The sequence below is a fragment of the Pseudomyrmex gracilis genome, unplaced genomic scaffold (assembly GCF_002006095.1).
Source record: "Pseudomyrmex gracilis isolate BER0280 unplaced genomic scaffold, ASM200609v1 scaffold_479, whole genome shotgun sequence".
Lineage (NCBI taxonomy): Eukaryota > Metazoa > Arthropoda > Insecta > Hymenoptera > Formicidae > Pseudomyrmex > Pseudomyrmex gracilis.
The window spans coordinates 61774-77752 of NW_018021063.1; the positions used below are offsets into that span (position 1 = coordinate 61774).

The 15979-nt window shown below is 37.7% G+C and overlaps 1 protein-coding gene across 1 annotated transcript; it reads right to left on the reverse strand.

Annotated features, from left to right (window-relative positions):
* Positions 1-613: 613 nt before the first annotated feature.
* On the reverse strand, positions 614-15582 carry LOC109860840 (mediator of RNA polymerase II transcription subunit 1). Its single transcript, XM_020440209.1, has 6 exons — positions 15382-15582; positions 15062-15210; positions 14843-14976; positions 13793-13931; positions 13045-13722; positions 614-12962 (listed from the first exon to the last, which is right to left on the reverse strand). Exons 1-6 carry the CDS (start codon positions 15410-15412, stop codon positions 8142-8144), a joined length of 5952 nt encoding a protein of 1983 aa, XP_020295798.1. The 5' UTR covers positions 15413-15582; the 3' UTR covers positions 614-8141.
* Between the last annotated feature and the right edge of the window lie 397 nt (positions 15583-15979).

The window sequence follows — 15979 nt, forward strand, 5'->3', positions numbered from 1 at the left end:
CGCCTGGTGTGTGTGAGTGCTCACTGACGTGTGCCTGGCTAAAGGTCTGCGCTGATTGGCCTGATTTACTCAATAATTACTCCTTTATTATAAATAATAGAAAAAAATGGTTCAGGACTTTTCGACTCAGTTTTACTCCTTCTACCTGCTTACGAAAGATTGTACGGCAATTCTGGGACACCCTGTATATATATGTATATACAGGGTGTCCCAGAATTGGTGTAACATCTCTCGTGAACAAATAGAAGAAGTAAAACTGAGTCAAAATGTCCTATACCATTTTGCTAGATTTGCAATAGTTACCGAGATCTTAATTAACAAAGATCAGCGAATAAGCATGCATCGGGCTGTCTTACGCGCGTAAGATAGCCCAGTGCGCTTCGCGCGCTAACGGTGTTACCCATAGCGACATATGGGAGGAGCTAATATAACAGCATATACTGTAACATATACATATTAAAATGTAATTGTGTGAAGCGCGCCGGGCTGTCCTACGCGCGTAAGACAGCCCGATGCACGCTTATTCGCGGATCTTTGTTAATTAAAATCTCGGTAACTATTGCAAATCTAGCAAAATAATATAGGACTTATCGACTCAGTTTTACTCCTTCTACCTGTCTACGAGAGATGTTATACCAATTCTGGGACACCCTGTATATATATATACATACATTATATACAATCAACTAATACAAGTATAGTTCATTAATTATATAATTATAACTAATAATCACTAATGTATAATTCTAACTATAAAGCTGATTAATAAGTTAATTGATAAATATTAGCAGCAAAGTTCAACGAAGTACTGTGTCATTAGAAAAAATTGTAAATTTAATACCTAATATTGTGTACAAAAATGAATCTCGTTTTTTTGTAAGTTAAAGTATATAAATTGTATAAGTAAATAACATGTGTAAAAAAACGCGTGTATATCGTACTATCTTTCTGCCATCTTTGTGTACATACAATGCGAAAGTGATATTATAAAAATAAACATTAGATTATATCACTTAATATAAAAAAATAATCTGTTAAGCTATATATTAATTAATGAATACATAAATGTTTTATATCATAAAAAGTCATCGTCTTTATTATCAAAGTTTTACATACGCTTACTCAACTCATTTCCACAGAAGGTAATAAAGACGTGTATGTAAATCTTTTTCGTGTTATATAAATTTATTTACGTTGCGTAGACACAATCAGTGTGTACACGCATACAATCTTATTTATAATTTACATTCCTTCTTCTCCTTTTCTTTTTTGTATTTATTACATACATATGTATATGTGTACATACAGTAAAGAGCATAACTGAACCAATAACCACAAGTTTTGTATAAATAATTATTTAGTGTTAAGAACACTAACGAATATAAAAAAATAAACATTACATATATTTTTGTCACAGTTAGAAATAACATAAGAAGTTGTTTTAACAATACTTACTGTCTTTAACATAAAATCAAAGATGTTTTTTCGGGTTTGAACCGCGTTAGTGTCATTTTTATACCAACGTTTCGTGAACATTACAGCTCACTTCATCAGGGTCTGAGCAGCCTGATACTGAAATGCTCTTGGTCGGGTGTCCTTTTTTATAGCGCTTTGTATGTTAATACTACACACCGCGAAAGCATCAAATATCAGACTTACTGTCTTTTTATTTATTAATAGCAACAAAAATTGATTGACTCGGTTTTGCACCACGTTCAAAATTCGGCAGTATTTATTGTTATTTATTCTTAATACTTTGTCCACAATCCTTTCGCTTGCAAAACTGCATTAATTCGATTCGGCATATTCTCTATTAAATTTCTGCAATAATCTGGAGATAGTTGTTCCTACTGTTCTTTAATCCTAGTATACATTTCTGTGATCGATGTTGGTTGAGAATCATATGAATCCCGCATTCGCCTTTTTAATAAACCCATAGATTTTCTATGGGGTTAAGGTCAGGGCTCTGTGCAGGCCACTCCAAACCAGAAAATTTTTTAGTATCAAATCAATTTTGTACGCTTTTAGCTGTGTGCTTGGGATCACGGTCATGCAATGAAAATTACATTTTTTCTTCAAAAGGCATATTTTCAACAGCATCTAAAAGATGTTCTTGTAAAATATTCTTGTATATGTTTATGATGCCATTAATTCGATGCAATGAATCAACACCGAATGCTGTTAGATCTCCAAAACATTATGGATCCGCCTCCATGTTTTATTGTTTGCTTTACGTGTCGCGGTTTAAGAGTTTCATTTTTACAAATCTAACATCAGAAATACCATCAGAACAAATTCTATTAAGTTTGGTTTCATCTGACCTGTTTCTGATGACTCGTTTCCATTCAGCAATTGTCCAGTTTTGATAGTTTTTGGCAAATTCCAAATGATGTTCAATATTCTTCTTTGATAACATTGGCTTTTTTATTTTCTTAATACTTTTAAGATCAGCTCTTTTAAGAGCTCTTCGAGCCGTCCACTTATGCGTATATTTGTGTCTTCCCTGAATAATTCTGCAGTCATACTGGCACTTGAAGCTTCACCAGATGTGATATAACGTACAATTCTTCGTTCATCTTGCGGTGATAATATTTTGGGTCTTCCTCGAATGTTCAATAATTTATTTTTACAATATTTTTTCTTATTCTTTGGACTGCTGATTGACTAACACTACATTTTTCTGCAACTTGACGCGTTGACAAACCGTCATTAGGTAGAGAAGTGGTTTTTTAAATAATACAATTTAAAGAAATTGGCTTCATACTTATTATTATTTTATTCGTGTCTTTTCATTTGGCTGACTGCGAGGAATTGAATGCTAAGACGTAAGGTTATATAATGTAAACACATGGAACAGCTAGATGTAAACATGTTGCTAGAACATTTGATGTAAACATTTCATTTATAAGGTGGTGTGAAACTGAGTCAGCTATGTTTCTTTATTATATTTAAACAAAACGCTCTTTCCAATCCGTAAAAGTATCTTACATAAGCTAAAACTAATATGTATATATATACAAAATTTATTTTTTGTATCACGTATTATTTGCAGCAATAAATAATGATTTACTAAAAATTTCTTACCATTGGTTCAGTTATGCTTCTTACTGTATATATATATATCATTGCATTGTATATATATATATATATTGTGTATATATATATATACATATATGCTTCTTACTGTATATATATATATATATATATTTACATGGTAATGTGTATCATAGTATACACATACTTTTATAGTACTTTATTATTTGCACAAAATAGAAAAATTATAGAGAGAAAGGCGAAATCACGCAATATATTCGGCTCCACCTTTCTCTTTCTTCATCTTACTCTATGCACACATTCATCTATTCTTAATAAAAAAACCAAGTATCCCAACCTTGTTGTTCTCGAATGTACAAGTAAATATATGATCGAGAACCAAAGTACTAGATTGTACATGAAAAATTAATTAAAACTATTTATAATTTTTATAATCCTGAACTGATAGTCAGTTGATCTATTCCTGTGAGATTCCTCTCTCCCCCAATATAAGACAATCAATCTGTTTGCATAGGTTCAAAACTAAATCAACCTACAGACTTTTGTGCTATCACTCAAACTGATGAATGTAAATGCAATGATGTTCTTATAGCATGATAAAATCATAAATACTCAGTGGTTTTACGCAGCTTTGTTTCAGAATAAAATAAATATGTATGAAATTTTTCTGTGCCAAACAATGCCGCGCGCGTTCTTATATCGAGTACAAAATGCACGGATATAACACACTTATTGTAAGAAAGTTTTTTCTCTTTAAAACTAGCAAGGTTGTGTTGATTCCGGACTACGTTCCAAAATCTTGCTTTCTGAATAACTTACTTTCTAAATAGTTAACAATATATAATTTTTTTCTCGTGTACATATAAATATATATACATACAGTATAATACACAATCATTTAAATCTAATATAAATTCTGACCCGCACTTGAGTTATCTATCTCTGAATATATGGCTGCGTTCCGATATTCACCGCCAGTAATGAAAATCTATAGAATACGTGAAGTATAGATGTTTAGTATAGGCAGTGAATCTTGGAACGCAGCTTATAAACACACAGTTAAAAAAAAAACAAACAGAAAAACAAAAAACAAAAAAAACAATCAAAACAGAAAAATATTTTTATACGTCTTTACAATAATTTTAAGAAGACAAAAAATGCGTTTTATTTAACATATTTCGAAGAAAAACTCTTAAAACTTAAGTAGAGAACATCGATGTTATACGATTTTAAATATTGTATGTATTAATATAAAACAAGAGTTACTATATTTAAAAGAAAAACGCATGCAGGCGCGAAAAGAGTTTCACTTGATTTTTCAGCGACTCGTCATAAAACAAAAACATCTCACTCCGAGTGATTGGCAATGTATTAAAGAGAAAGAAAGGAAGTTCTAGGATTTGTGATCATGTGCCAATTATACTTCGCTTGTCACATACATACACTAATGGAAGGCAGAGAAAAAGAAACTGTCTCACAGATATTTTTCTACATAGTTTTCTCTGTTGTTTTACGGCACAGCCTTTTTAATACTTTAACTGTTTTCTTTCTCTCTCGCGCGTGTGTACATGTTCACTCTCACTCTTCATTGTGCATGAAGCATTTTCTCGGTAATAATGTCATCGAATATGTTTACTTTGTGTTTTTGGATCACAATATTTACCGCTTGATTGTACAAAAAATACATTTTCAGAAAAAAACTTGTTTTATTATAAAAAGCAATAAAGAATAAAAGGTGACATCGCGCGCAAAGTTACGTTAAATTGAATTCAGGGAAGAAATGAACATACATAACAAATTCTCTCTTTTGTTCACTCACTCTCTTCGTATTGTAAGAAGTAAAGAACTATCAATCAGATCTGTTTGGCAGTGTTGAGAAACTTATTGATTTAAGACATGTGACTTGTTAGATTATCATATCGAGTCAAGGAACTAACGGAAACACTAATATATTTCATGGCATGCTTAGATATTTCTTTTAAGAATGGGAGGATAGTGCGAAAAGTAGAATAAACGGATATATGTTTCAAATCTTTACTGCGGTCAGTTTGCCGAAAATAATGTAATTCAATATCTCGACGATGTAAGAAACCTATAACACGATTTTTTTGTACATCTAACTTATTTGTAACACGGTTTTTGACTTAAACTCAAATTGTCGTGAAATTATATTTATCTGGTAAATTAAATGAGCGCAGTTTTACATTATCAAAGATCACAAAATGCATACAAAATGATAATTTAGATGTTGTTATTCGAAATTCAACTTAACCCAAATTTAATATACAGGGTGAGGGAAAAAGTTAATATCCTTGAATAACTCGAAAAACACAAATTTTATGGAAAACTGTTTTAAAGTTGTAGAGTGTAAAAAGATCCATTTTACTGATATTAATTTAACCTTCGCCAAAGTCAGAACAAGGTCACTTTAAATTTTTTTTAATTTTTAACCTACACACTTCATAAGAATCACAGCCTACACATGGGGTATGGTCTACCTCAGCCACTAAAATGATCATCTAACTCACTGAAATCATTATTATAACTCAAAAAAATTTATATACACTATTTGAAGCATCTAAAAAGAGACGTCATAGATTTTTTTAATGATTTTTCAATTTTAAGTTAGTGAAAAAAATTCTTCCAAAAACCACTCACAAAAATGGGTTTTTTTTACTAAAACTTTCATAACTTTTTCAATTTTGACGTTTTTAAAACTTCTTGTGGGATTTTTCTCTTGAGATGCAACACTTTCAAGAAAAAATTAGCCCTATAGTGAGTTTTTCAAAAAGTATATCTATTTTGCACCATGAAGTAAACAGTTTTATGCAAAATGAAAAACGTACGGTTACATGATAAATGAACATTATGTCTTTTCAGTATTGACGTAACTTTCAGCAAAACAACTAGTCTCCCTAGTTGTCATTATCGACCATAATATCGTCAATATAACATGCGGATGTGAGTCATTTTAAGTTTTTATCCACTGATGATTTTAAATAAAATCAAAACGTTTGAGATTATTTATTTGTAAAAGAATTATTTACTTGGCAAATCACCCAGCCATCCAGTTCAGTAACGCCGTCATATTTATCTCATTTTTTGGATTTCCACACTGAACCAGTGATAATACTACTCATCGTCATATCATTGTTAATTATTTCTTTTATTTAACGGTCGTAACCCATTATAAATATTGCAATTATTTGTCAAAAGTATAAAAATATGAAAACATGAAGACCAATACATTTTTTAGTAGTCAGAATTGAATTATTATTTTTTAATCTGTACAAGCACAATCAGTGCACAGCGCTGAACGGTGGTCATCGCACATATAACGCCGGCATGAAGGGCATCGTTCTTGTTTTTTTATCTTAAGAAAATTTTTTTTATCTACACGTAACATTATTCGAAAGAAAAATAAACAAAAAATTGATGTACAAAATATGAAATTTTATAAGCAAAACATATGTACCCTACATTGGGTAGCTCCTACTCCAGAATTTCGAACTATCAACTTCTCTCGAATGTCAAGAGCAAGCTGACGCTCCGTGAGTAAGCCTAAGTGTTCCAACACATCTCGATAACTGATAAATAGCGTCACAAGTATGATTTTAAACGATTTACGTAGCTAAATTTTCGTACGAAAAGTGCCTGGAGTAAATTCTACCCTAGATGTAAGTAGGTTAAGGGTTAATACATATTCTTTTAGCCTTTCTTTAAAGCACTATAATTTTATCCGTTAAGTAAGATGTTATCAAATTTTTTGGTATGGTAAGATGTATAGTTCACGAAGGCAAGATCGGAGGATGATCCAGACAATGAAAATAAATTCGGCATGCAATCTCTTGTCTTCATCGGGCGAATAGTGCTTTGATTTTGCCGGTCTTGCCTTTATTGGCTGGATCATGCCGATCTTGTCATTGTGAACTATACATCTTACCATAAAAAGTTCGTCTTACTTAACCTGTAGAGAGCCAGCATTTTTCCTTTAAAATATTGAATTTTTTTAACGTAAAATGTATGCATATATAGAAGACAACCTACATGTTGCGCAAAATTTCCGAGTTGGTTGCTGGCCACTATAGTAGCCAGAGCAGCCCTTAACGGTATAGCCAATGTTGAAAATTTTCAAAATTTGAATTTTAGCAGCCCTTAACGGTATAGCCAATGTTGAAAATTTTCAAAATTTGAATTTTAGCGGTTCTAAAGGTTTTTGATATCGCTAATTACGATTCTGATTTTAAAAATTCAAAGCGATCTTGTTCCGACTTTGGCGACACCATCCAAGGTCAAACTGATAATGTTAGTAAATGAATATTTTTACACCCTACAACTTTTGTCCAAAACATTTTTCTATAAAACTTATATTTTTCGAGTTATTCAGAAATACTGATCTTTTTTCCCCACTCTATATGTAATTCAGTTGTATAAAAGAATTTACAAAAATTAGAACTAAACTGAACTGAATCGGTTTTTATTTCGATTTCTTTAAAGAAATTAAAACTTTATACTCAACATGCGCAAATCTACATTAAAATAAAGATATTATTTTTACACATTTAGTATTTCTATGCAATTGTAAGATTCTATGATTCCGCATGATGATAAATTCTCCTCGTATTCTAGTTTCGCAATCGTATTTCCTCTCTGTCATAGCATACATATCTAAGGAATATTATCATTCTCGCTTGAAAATAGAAGAAAATTCACGTTCTTAGCGTATTCCTTGCTTGAGAATTCCAACAATTGTCGCAAATGTTGTCTCATTATATTATAGCAGAAAATGATATATCGACATATCAATACAAGTAAGTTAATTGACATGATATTATAAATTAATACGACATAATTTCAAGAGATTATCATCCTCGATGGGTTTTATAATCAATCGATATCAAATATGTAATAATAAGATTAACAAAGAAAATACACACAAGAAATACTATGCAAAAACAAAACATGCTTTCCTGAAAATATGCATATCTCGCATTTCTGTGACGAGTGTTTTGCATCCTGGTGAATTTTTCTGTCCTAGAATGTTAAAAAAAAAAAAAACGTTTATCTTCTTAAAATTTAAGTAATCTTCATTTGCCTAAACCGACCAGAGCTTCATCCATAAGTTCGTCGTCGGTAATACAGGGCGACGCAGAGGAATGAGGGGAGGGAGGAATTACTCGGGGACTCGGAGCTGGACTCTTGACAATGTGCACACTAACAGACGGGCTGGCAACAGGTGGAAAAGGTGTCGGCAATGGTGGTGGAGGAGGCGGTGGCGGTGGAGTGTTACGTCGAACCACCGGCGCCGTCTGCGTTATCGCTCTTTCCGAGATCGTCGTTAGATGATGCTGCGTTAGAGTCGCTGGCAGACTGTGACTCTTCGTTATTGAGTCCTTGTTCGCCGTGGAAAAGTCCAACAGCATCTCTGCCGCGACCGTCGTTTCTTGTTCGCCACCGCCGTCTGATGATGTCACGACAATACTCGAATTGCCATCGGACACAGCCGCAATACCGCTTAATGACGAAAAGATGGACGAAGACGAGGAGGATGACGGCACGGTGCACGTCTGCTTCTTTTCATCAGTTATAATTTTGTTGTACTTGGCCTGCAGAGCGGCCTGGTCAGCTGGTTTTGTGCTTAGATTCAAGCTCTCGACGACAATAGAACTGCCAGTCGACGATGTGGACGAGATGCCGGAACTCGTAATCGGCGTGTACGTTTTGGACGATGACGTCAACTGATCCGATATGTTGCTTTTGGATAACATACCTCCGTTCGTGTCGTCGACTTTGCCAAGAAATTGCTGGCTGCTCGACAGCTGTCTCATACTTAAATCTTTGCAGGAGTCACGAGATGACTCGTCATTCACAAGTGACTGAATGCACAGATTGGTAGGCACGTCCGAGTCAGCAGTTGATTGTAGGGGCAACATCAGACCACTGACATTTTCGACCAAATTCAGAGATATTGCACCCGAGGCGGAAGTAGTAATTGACAGATTGTCTGGTTTTGTTTGCGAATGATCGCGTCTTGATTGGTCGTCCGACAGAGACTTAGATACTGACACATTAGACACACCGGCAACCTTGCCAGTTTCTGGCTTTAGACCGTCGAGAGTTTGTTTGGTGGAATCAGACAGAATTGGCAGCTTGTCCGAGGATTTATTTTTATCAGCGTCTGCGACATTCGCTCGAGCCGACAACTTTGGTATCTGAAATCTAGTGTCTAATTGCTTCAGACCTTCCATCACCAGTTGCGGAGGTAAAGTCGACGGTAAGTTAGGAATCGACGCGTGCGCAGCTAACAATTTGAAAGCTCGCTCACTGTCGCTTTCTTCACGCAAAGCGGATGGACTCGATTTCCTGGCGTCGCTCAAACTCTTCGATGTAAACACTCCCTTATCATTAGACTTAGGAATCCTAGACTTATCACGAGCACGACTCAGATCGGTCGCACCGGAACTGCTTGTCTTCGGCGAACCAGAAGACTTTGCTGAACTCTTCAGTGAATTCCCCCCAATGTTTCCAGTTGTAATCACACCTGCAATGTTTGTACCGCTACCAAGATTCGGCGAGCCCGAAGAAGAAATAGCCGATTTCATACCGCCAGCGGCTAACATCATCTTTGTGGATAATAATTTCTGCGGAGTCTGCAGCGTCTGTGGCTTCTTTGACGCCGGTCCAGAATTCACGCCAGGCTTGAGACCCGTGTGCGTTTTCGGTGAACCATTACTGCCACCAATCATGGATGAAGAAGTCACCGACGATGAAGAGTTTGAAGAGGTCGTAACCGCTAGTGTTCCCGATGATGAAGACGACAGCTTCAGATTAGTTGTCGACTGCTTAGAATCCTTGGTGCGAGTTTTGTTAATGGTGATCTTGATACCATCCGAGCTGTGCTTTACCATGTACTCGGACGCCGGATTCTTTGTGTCTACAGAGTTTTTGGTGATGCAGGAAGACTTTCCTCCTTCAACGACAGTTTTGTTGCTGCTCGATGACGACGAACCGCTGCCAGTGCTCTTCTCTTTCTGTCCACCGCTCATTCCGCTAGTACTGACACCGCCAACGCTCGAGGAACCGGTATTACTTCTAGTATTGCCACCGCCATTGCCGCAAGCGTCAGATTCGGTGCAATGCTGAGCGTTTTTGAGCTTGTCAATTACAGCATTGAGAGAGCTCTTTCTATTTCTCGCTTGCTGAGCTGCGATTGCGGATTTACTCGCGGCATCTATCTGTCCGGAAGGCGGAGTGTTGCCGCCGCTATTGTTGGAGGACTGTAGAGAAGAAACCTGCGCAGTTTCGACGCTACTAGAGGATATCATCTCCAATTGCTTCAGTTTACCGCTGGAAGAGACTTTAGTCTTAGGGCTCTGGTGACCAGTCGAGCTGCTGGAAGAACTGACGGATGACGTTCTTCTTTCTTTATCGCCGCGATTAGAGGAATCTTTACTAGAGGAAGACGAAGGTTTGACTTTGGACGGAATCGCCGTTGCGTCGGAAGAGCCACTACCGCCGCTCTTGCTGGATGGCGAGTTCGTCGCTGATTTCAGAGCGGACATGCTCGGCTTGCCGCTGCTGGTCGAACTGCCGTGCTTTGGTGACGAAGTACTGCCGTGTTTGGGACTTGCATTTGCCGGCGCTGGAACTGGCAGTGATACCGCCACAGACGGTATATTGCCCACCGTGTTGGACACTGTGGAAACCGAAAGCGACATCGAAACCGACATGGAAACTACTGGTACGTTCGGCACATTGTGTTTCGGACTGTTGCCATAGACAGGCGAATGTTTCGGACTCTGCACCGACTTGTTGCCGCAAGCTGTCGACTGACCGGTCTTCAAGGTGGGACTAGACTTACCTACGAGCGTAGCGAACGAAGTTGCATGTGTCGGTGACAAGCTAAATTTTCTCATGGCCGCAGGTGAAGTAGGTCGCGATGATGAACAGTTGAGACTGCCGCCGCCGCCGCCGCTCGGTGGCGATTGCTCGGTGCTTGATTTGATACTCACCGACATTTGTTTTGAGAGTGGATCCTGCTGTTTGCCGCTGGATGGCACTTTTTCCGGTGGACCCATCGGACTATCTTCCCGTTTACGCTTGCGTCGCTTTTCCAGCTTGTTTCCACCGCTTTTATTGTTATCCTCTGAGCCTCCGTTCTTGCCGCCGCCGCCGCCGCCGCCGCCGCTGCTGCCACCGCCGCCGCAACCACTGCTACTGCTTTTCCCACTGCTTTTCCGCTCGCTTCGCTGCGACTCGTCTGTCGACTGATTCAAGCCACCAGTCTTCGGCGAGGGCGCCGGCCCGGTGATTGGCGTGATGGTGATCGAGCTCGGCAAGTTAGTTTGCGACGGCGACGAAGCGATAGGAATGATCTCTATACCGGGCCTCCTTTCCAAACCCATGCCCGTCAGTACGGAGTTATAGTTGGTGGTGCTCGATTGATCCAGATTACCGCATGAAATCGGAGTAATACTTACTGACGGTGGCACCGGCAGAGCCTTGTTATTGTTACTGCTCGTTGGTGTATCGTCGACAAATATGTTCGTCGGACTTGACTTCTTCTCTTCGCCACCACTTCGGTTCTTCTTTGATTTTCGCGTCAACGAGGTGGACTCGCGTGTCTTCATCAACTCCTCAACATCCGGTTGCTGCTGCTGTTGATCAACACTAGTCTGTATCTCTGCGATCTCACTGTCTCTTTCGGAATTATCGAGATCGTAATCCGAGATACTCTTATCGGTACCAAGTATATCAGTAGCATCCAGATTCGAGAAATCTATACCACTCGCTAAACTAGTGGCCGAGGTCGGCGTGGATGTTCTAGTTTCGGATGTGAGATTCTCTCTACCGCCCGTAGGCGTTCCCAGTGGTGTCGAGCTCTCAGAGCTTGAACTCTCCAAGAGAATTTCCGCAGTATCACCGCTATCGCCTTTTCGTTTCGGGCTACGCCAGAGACCGTCCGAACCGGTTTTTCGCTTTCGTGTCTTCTTGCGCTCGTTCGAACCCGAATTACCTGTTAACGAGTTCTTTGCTTGCCCTAGCAACGCACCCAACTGGAGTGGGTTCAGCATAGAAGCAGTGGCGTTGTTTGTCGCAGTACCCATTGTCGTTGTCATTGTCGTATCGGATTGGCCGGAATAAGACGGAAAACCGATACTATTTTCCGTTCCGGAATCTAAAAAAGATTGCTGATGCAATTGTTGCTGTTGTTGTAATTGATGTAACGACGGCAATTGCTGCTGCTGCTGTTGCTGCTGCTGCTGCTGCGCTTGCCTACCATTGTTTAGACCGGGTTCTTGCTTCACTTTTGTCTCACTGTTCGTGAAGTCCGGCATGCTGGATGTAGTACCGTTCTGTCCAGTCTGATCTTTGCCACCGGGCCCGAGATTAAGATTGTAATTCCCGTTACCGCCGCCAGTCAAATTTCCACTACTGGTCAGATTATTCATCACCGCGGGCAATGAGTTGCCCTCCCAGATTATCAGCAAACTTCGCATTGTCAGCGGTATGCTGAGACAACGCTGTAACACCCGTCCACCTAATTCCGAGTTCTGTTCCGCAATCTGCGTCATACTCACACCATATTGCCGACACTTGAGCGCCGATATGTCTGTCAGATCTAACTCTGCCGTGGCCATCGTTTCTTCATACGGGTGTTCCACGCTCACACTGATACGTTGCCACGAAAGAGCACTCACTTCCAGTATAGTCGTATGTTCGGGATCTTGGCGCGCCATCGGTCGCACGCAACTCGCAATCAAACAGTTGAATAGCGCCTGCTGCCGAAGACATATCAGGATCTGCGGTACATGCGCGGGATGTGTGAAAGGAATGCTGCTTACCAGCACACCTTCCATATTCTTGTTCTCTGTCATGAAATAGCAATGCTGCTGATCAGGCAAGGTCTAAAATAATAAGAAAATAAAATGCATAATGCTTTTTTTTAATTTTCCGTTATATTGCAAAACATAGTTGAAATTAACTTACCACATATAAACCTCTGTTATTACGACAATCCAACTGACCATCGCTTGCGTGTTGTATTATTAAACTGAGTATTGGACTTGACGCGGATGTGTCACTCCACTCGAGTTCCGTGACTTTCTGTATTTTTTTCACGAGTTCCATGCAAATCGGCATTTTTTTGCCAAGTTTCAGCACAAAACAGGCAGGCAACATAGAGGAGTTTGTACTAGTCAGCGAAGCGTACGAAGGTGTATTTTTCCCTGTAGGACTCCTATTAACAGCTATGATACTAGATGTAGGTAATTTGTTACCCGTTGAACCCTCCATGCAAACAGTCACCGAGTAGCCAATCTTGCGTTTAATTATAATTTCAGGATTCAGAATGTCGGACGTTTCAGTCTCTTCATCAATCAAGTCGTACGGCGATACGAAATACGTCAATTTCATTGGATGACCGCCTCTTCTTCTTTCCAAGATTCCAACAGGACTCTTGTGAACTAGATTAAACGGTTCTTTCATGAATGTTTGCAACTGAGCCAAAACACCAAGATCAGTTTCAAGAGATTGCAAAGCGCTAAATGCTTTACATTTCACTTTCTTGTCGGCATTTAATTGGTATATCGATGACAGACCTTCTAGTTGCGTAGTGAAATCCACAAAATCTCCTCGTGAAAGCGCAGAAGCAAGCGCCTCACAGCTCTGTGTGTGTAATATTTAAATTTAATAAAATAATGCACCATAAAAAAAACTCATCCAAAATAATACTTACTTGTTGTTCACTTTTTCCTTCATGATGAATCTTCACATCTTTAACAAGGCCTGATGGTTCTAACATAACTTCGACAAAAAACATGTCAGAAGATATAAATATTTCTGTGCCTGGATTACCTGACATCATAAACTTTAATCTGTACAACAATAAAATATATAATAATTAATAAAGATTCTTAGGCTCCTTGAAAAATCTACGAAATATATAAGGTTATAAGAGACAATCGCAGGATATTTGTGCAAAAATATGCATGTATATATATGAATGCACATATATACATGTTCACAAGTAAATTTTTATAAGTGAGTTTTTGAATTGAGATTTCAATTCTTGAAATCATATAGGATGCTAGATTTGCATCACATATATGAAGGACCCCGAATACTATCCCCCAAACTAATTTAAAATATTCTGAAAAAACTCGTATTCGGGGTTCTTCATATATGTGATGCAAATCTAGCATCCTATATGATTTCAAGAATTGAAATCTCAATTCAAAAAGTCACTTGTAAAAATTTATTTGTGAACATATATATGCATTCATATATATATACACCTACGAGAGATATCACACCAATTTTGGGACACCCTGTGTGTGTGTGTGTGTGTGTGTGTGTACAAGGTCGGCGCTGATTGGCTTGATTTATTTAACAATTACTCCTTTATTATATGTAATAGAAAAAAATGGTTCAGGACTTTTCGACTCAGTTTTACTCCTTCTACCCGCCTACAAAGAGATGTCACCAATTCTGGGACATCCTGTATATATGAGGTAATTATATATTTACTAATATCATTAGTAATTATATATTTACTAATATCATTAGTAAATATATAATTTTTTAAATATTTACTAATATTACTATTTTTTTTATTATATATTTACTAATATCATTAGTAAATATATAATTTATTATAAAATAATTTGTAAACTTATATATATTTTACTGAATATATAAAATATATAAATAAAATATATAAGGTTATAAGAGCTGATCGCAAGATATTTGTGTGAAAATATGCATGTATATATATTCTCATACTCACCCTAATTGTCTTGATAAACTTTCTAGACGCTCTACCATAGACTGAAATGAAGTAACCTTGATAGAGTGTTGCAAAGTATCTAAACACTTCTGCAACTGATTTTTTTCTACACTATCAATTGCAAATCTCTTGTCCTGTTTGTAAAATATTGTATCTTCTTATAATTGGCTTGATCTAACTTTGTATTGTAAATTCATATACATTATAAAGAATACTCACCAACATAGCCATACGTACATTTTTGGCAGTTTCTACCAGAGGTTTAAATGTAGCAGCTTTGGAACGTAATTTTTCCATTGATAATTCCAATTGCCATTCTTTACTTTTGTCAGGAGCTGATTCTCCTCCTCTGGTAGAGCATTGCCCCCCTATAAAAAATTTTTAATAAACAATAAATCTTGAGAAATTGACTTACAAAATTCCTCTATAAAAACTACCACAAGTTTGATTAAACTGTACTTTTATATGCACAGGTTTATAAATTTCTGAAACTTATGTAGATCAAATCGAGATCACCAAAAGAAATCAAAAATACTCACCAAAGAGCTTCTGCCCATTGGTCGCGTCCATGTGGTTACTGTCAATGATTGCCACGAACAAAATCGCGCTTTTTTCGCGCAATGTGCTAATATCGCGGGTTCGGACGCTGCATTATGTTTTCTTAACCATTGCGGAACACACGTCAGTAAAAACGGAAGAACCGCGATACAACTCGCGAACGTGAATCACAACTGCAGTTGACTTAAAAGACGACACACCTCTGCACTTCTGTTTCACTTTATGGCTAGTCTACAATGAAGGTAGTAAGGCAGTATAGAGTAAGAGGGCGCCTTCCAGCTACGTACAGTCGGCGTCGATGGGTGCGTTCAGACCATATATATAATACTACCAGAGAAAAATCTGAGAGCGGCCATCCTATTGTAATTTTTTACGACGGTTTCAGCCGCTGGTTTTAGCCGTATTTCCACAAAAGTGGAACTCAAAGGCCGTTCTACATTAAATGCAAGTCGTTGATCTCGTGGAATTGACCAATTGCAGAGTCTAATCAGCCAATCGACCAACGTGATTGATCAGTTCCACGAGACCTGCGACTTGAGTTTCATGAAGAACGGCCTTTGAGTTCCACTTATGTGGAAA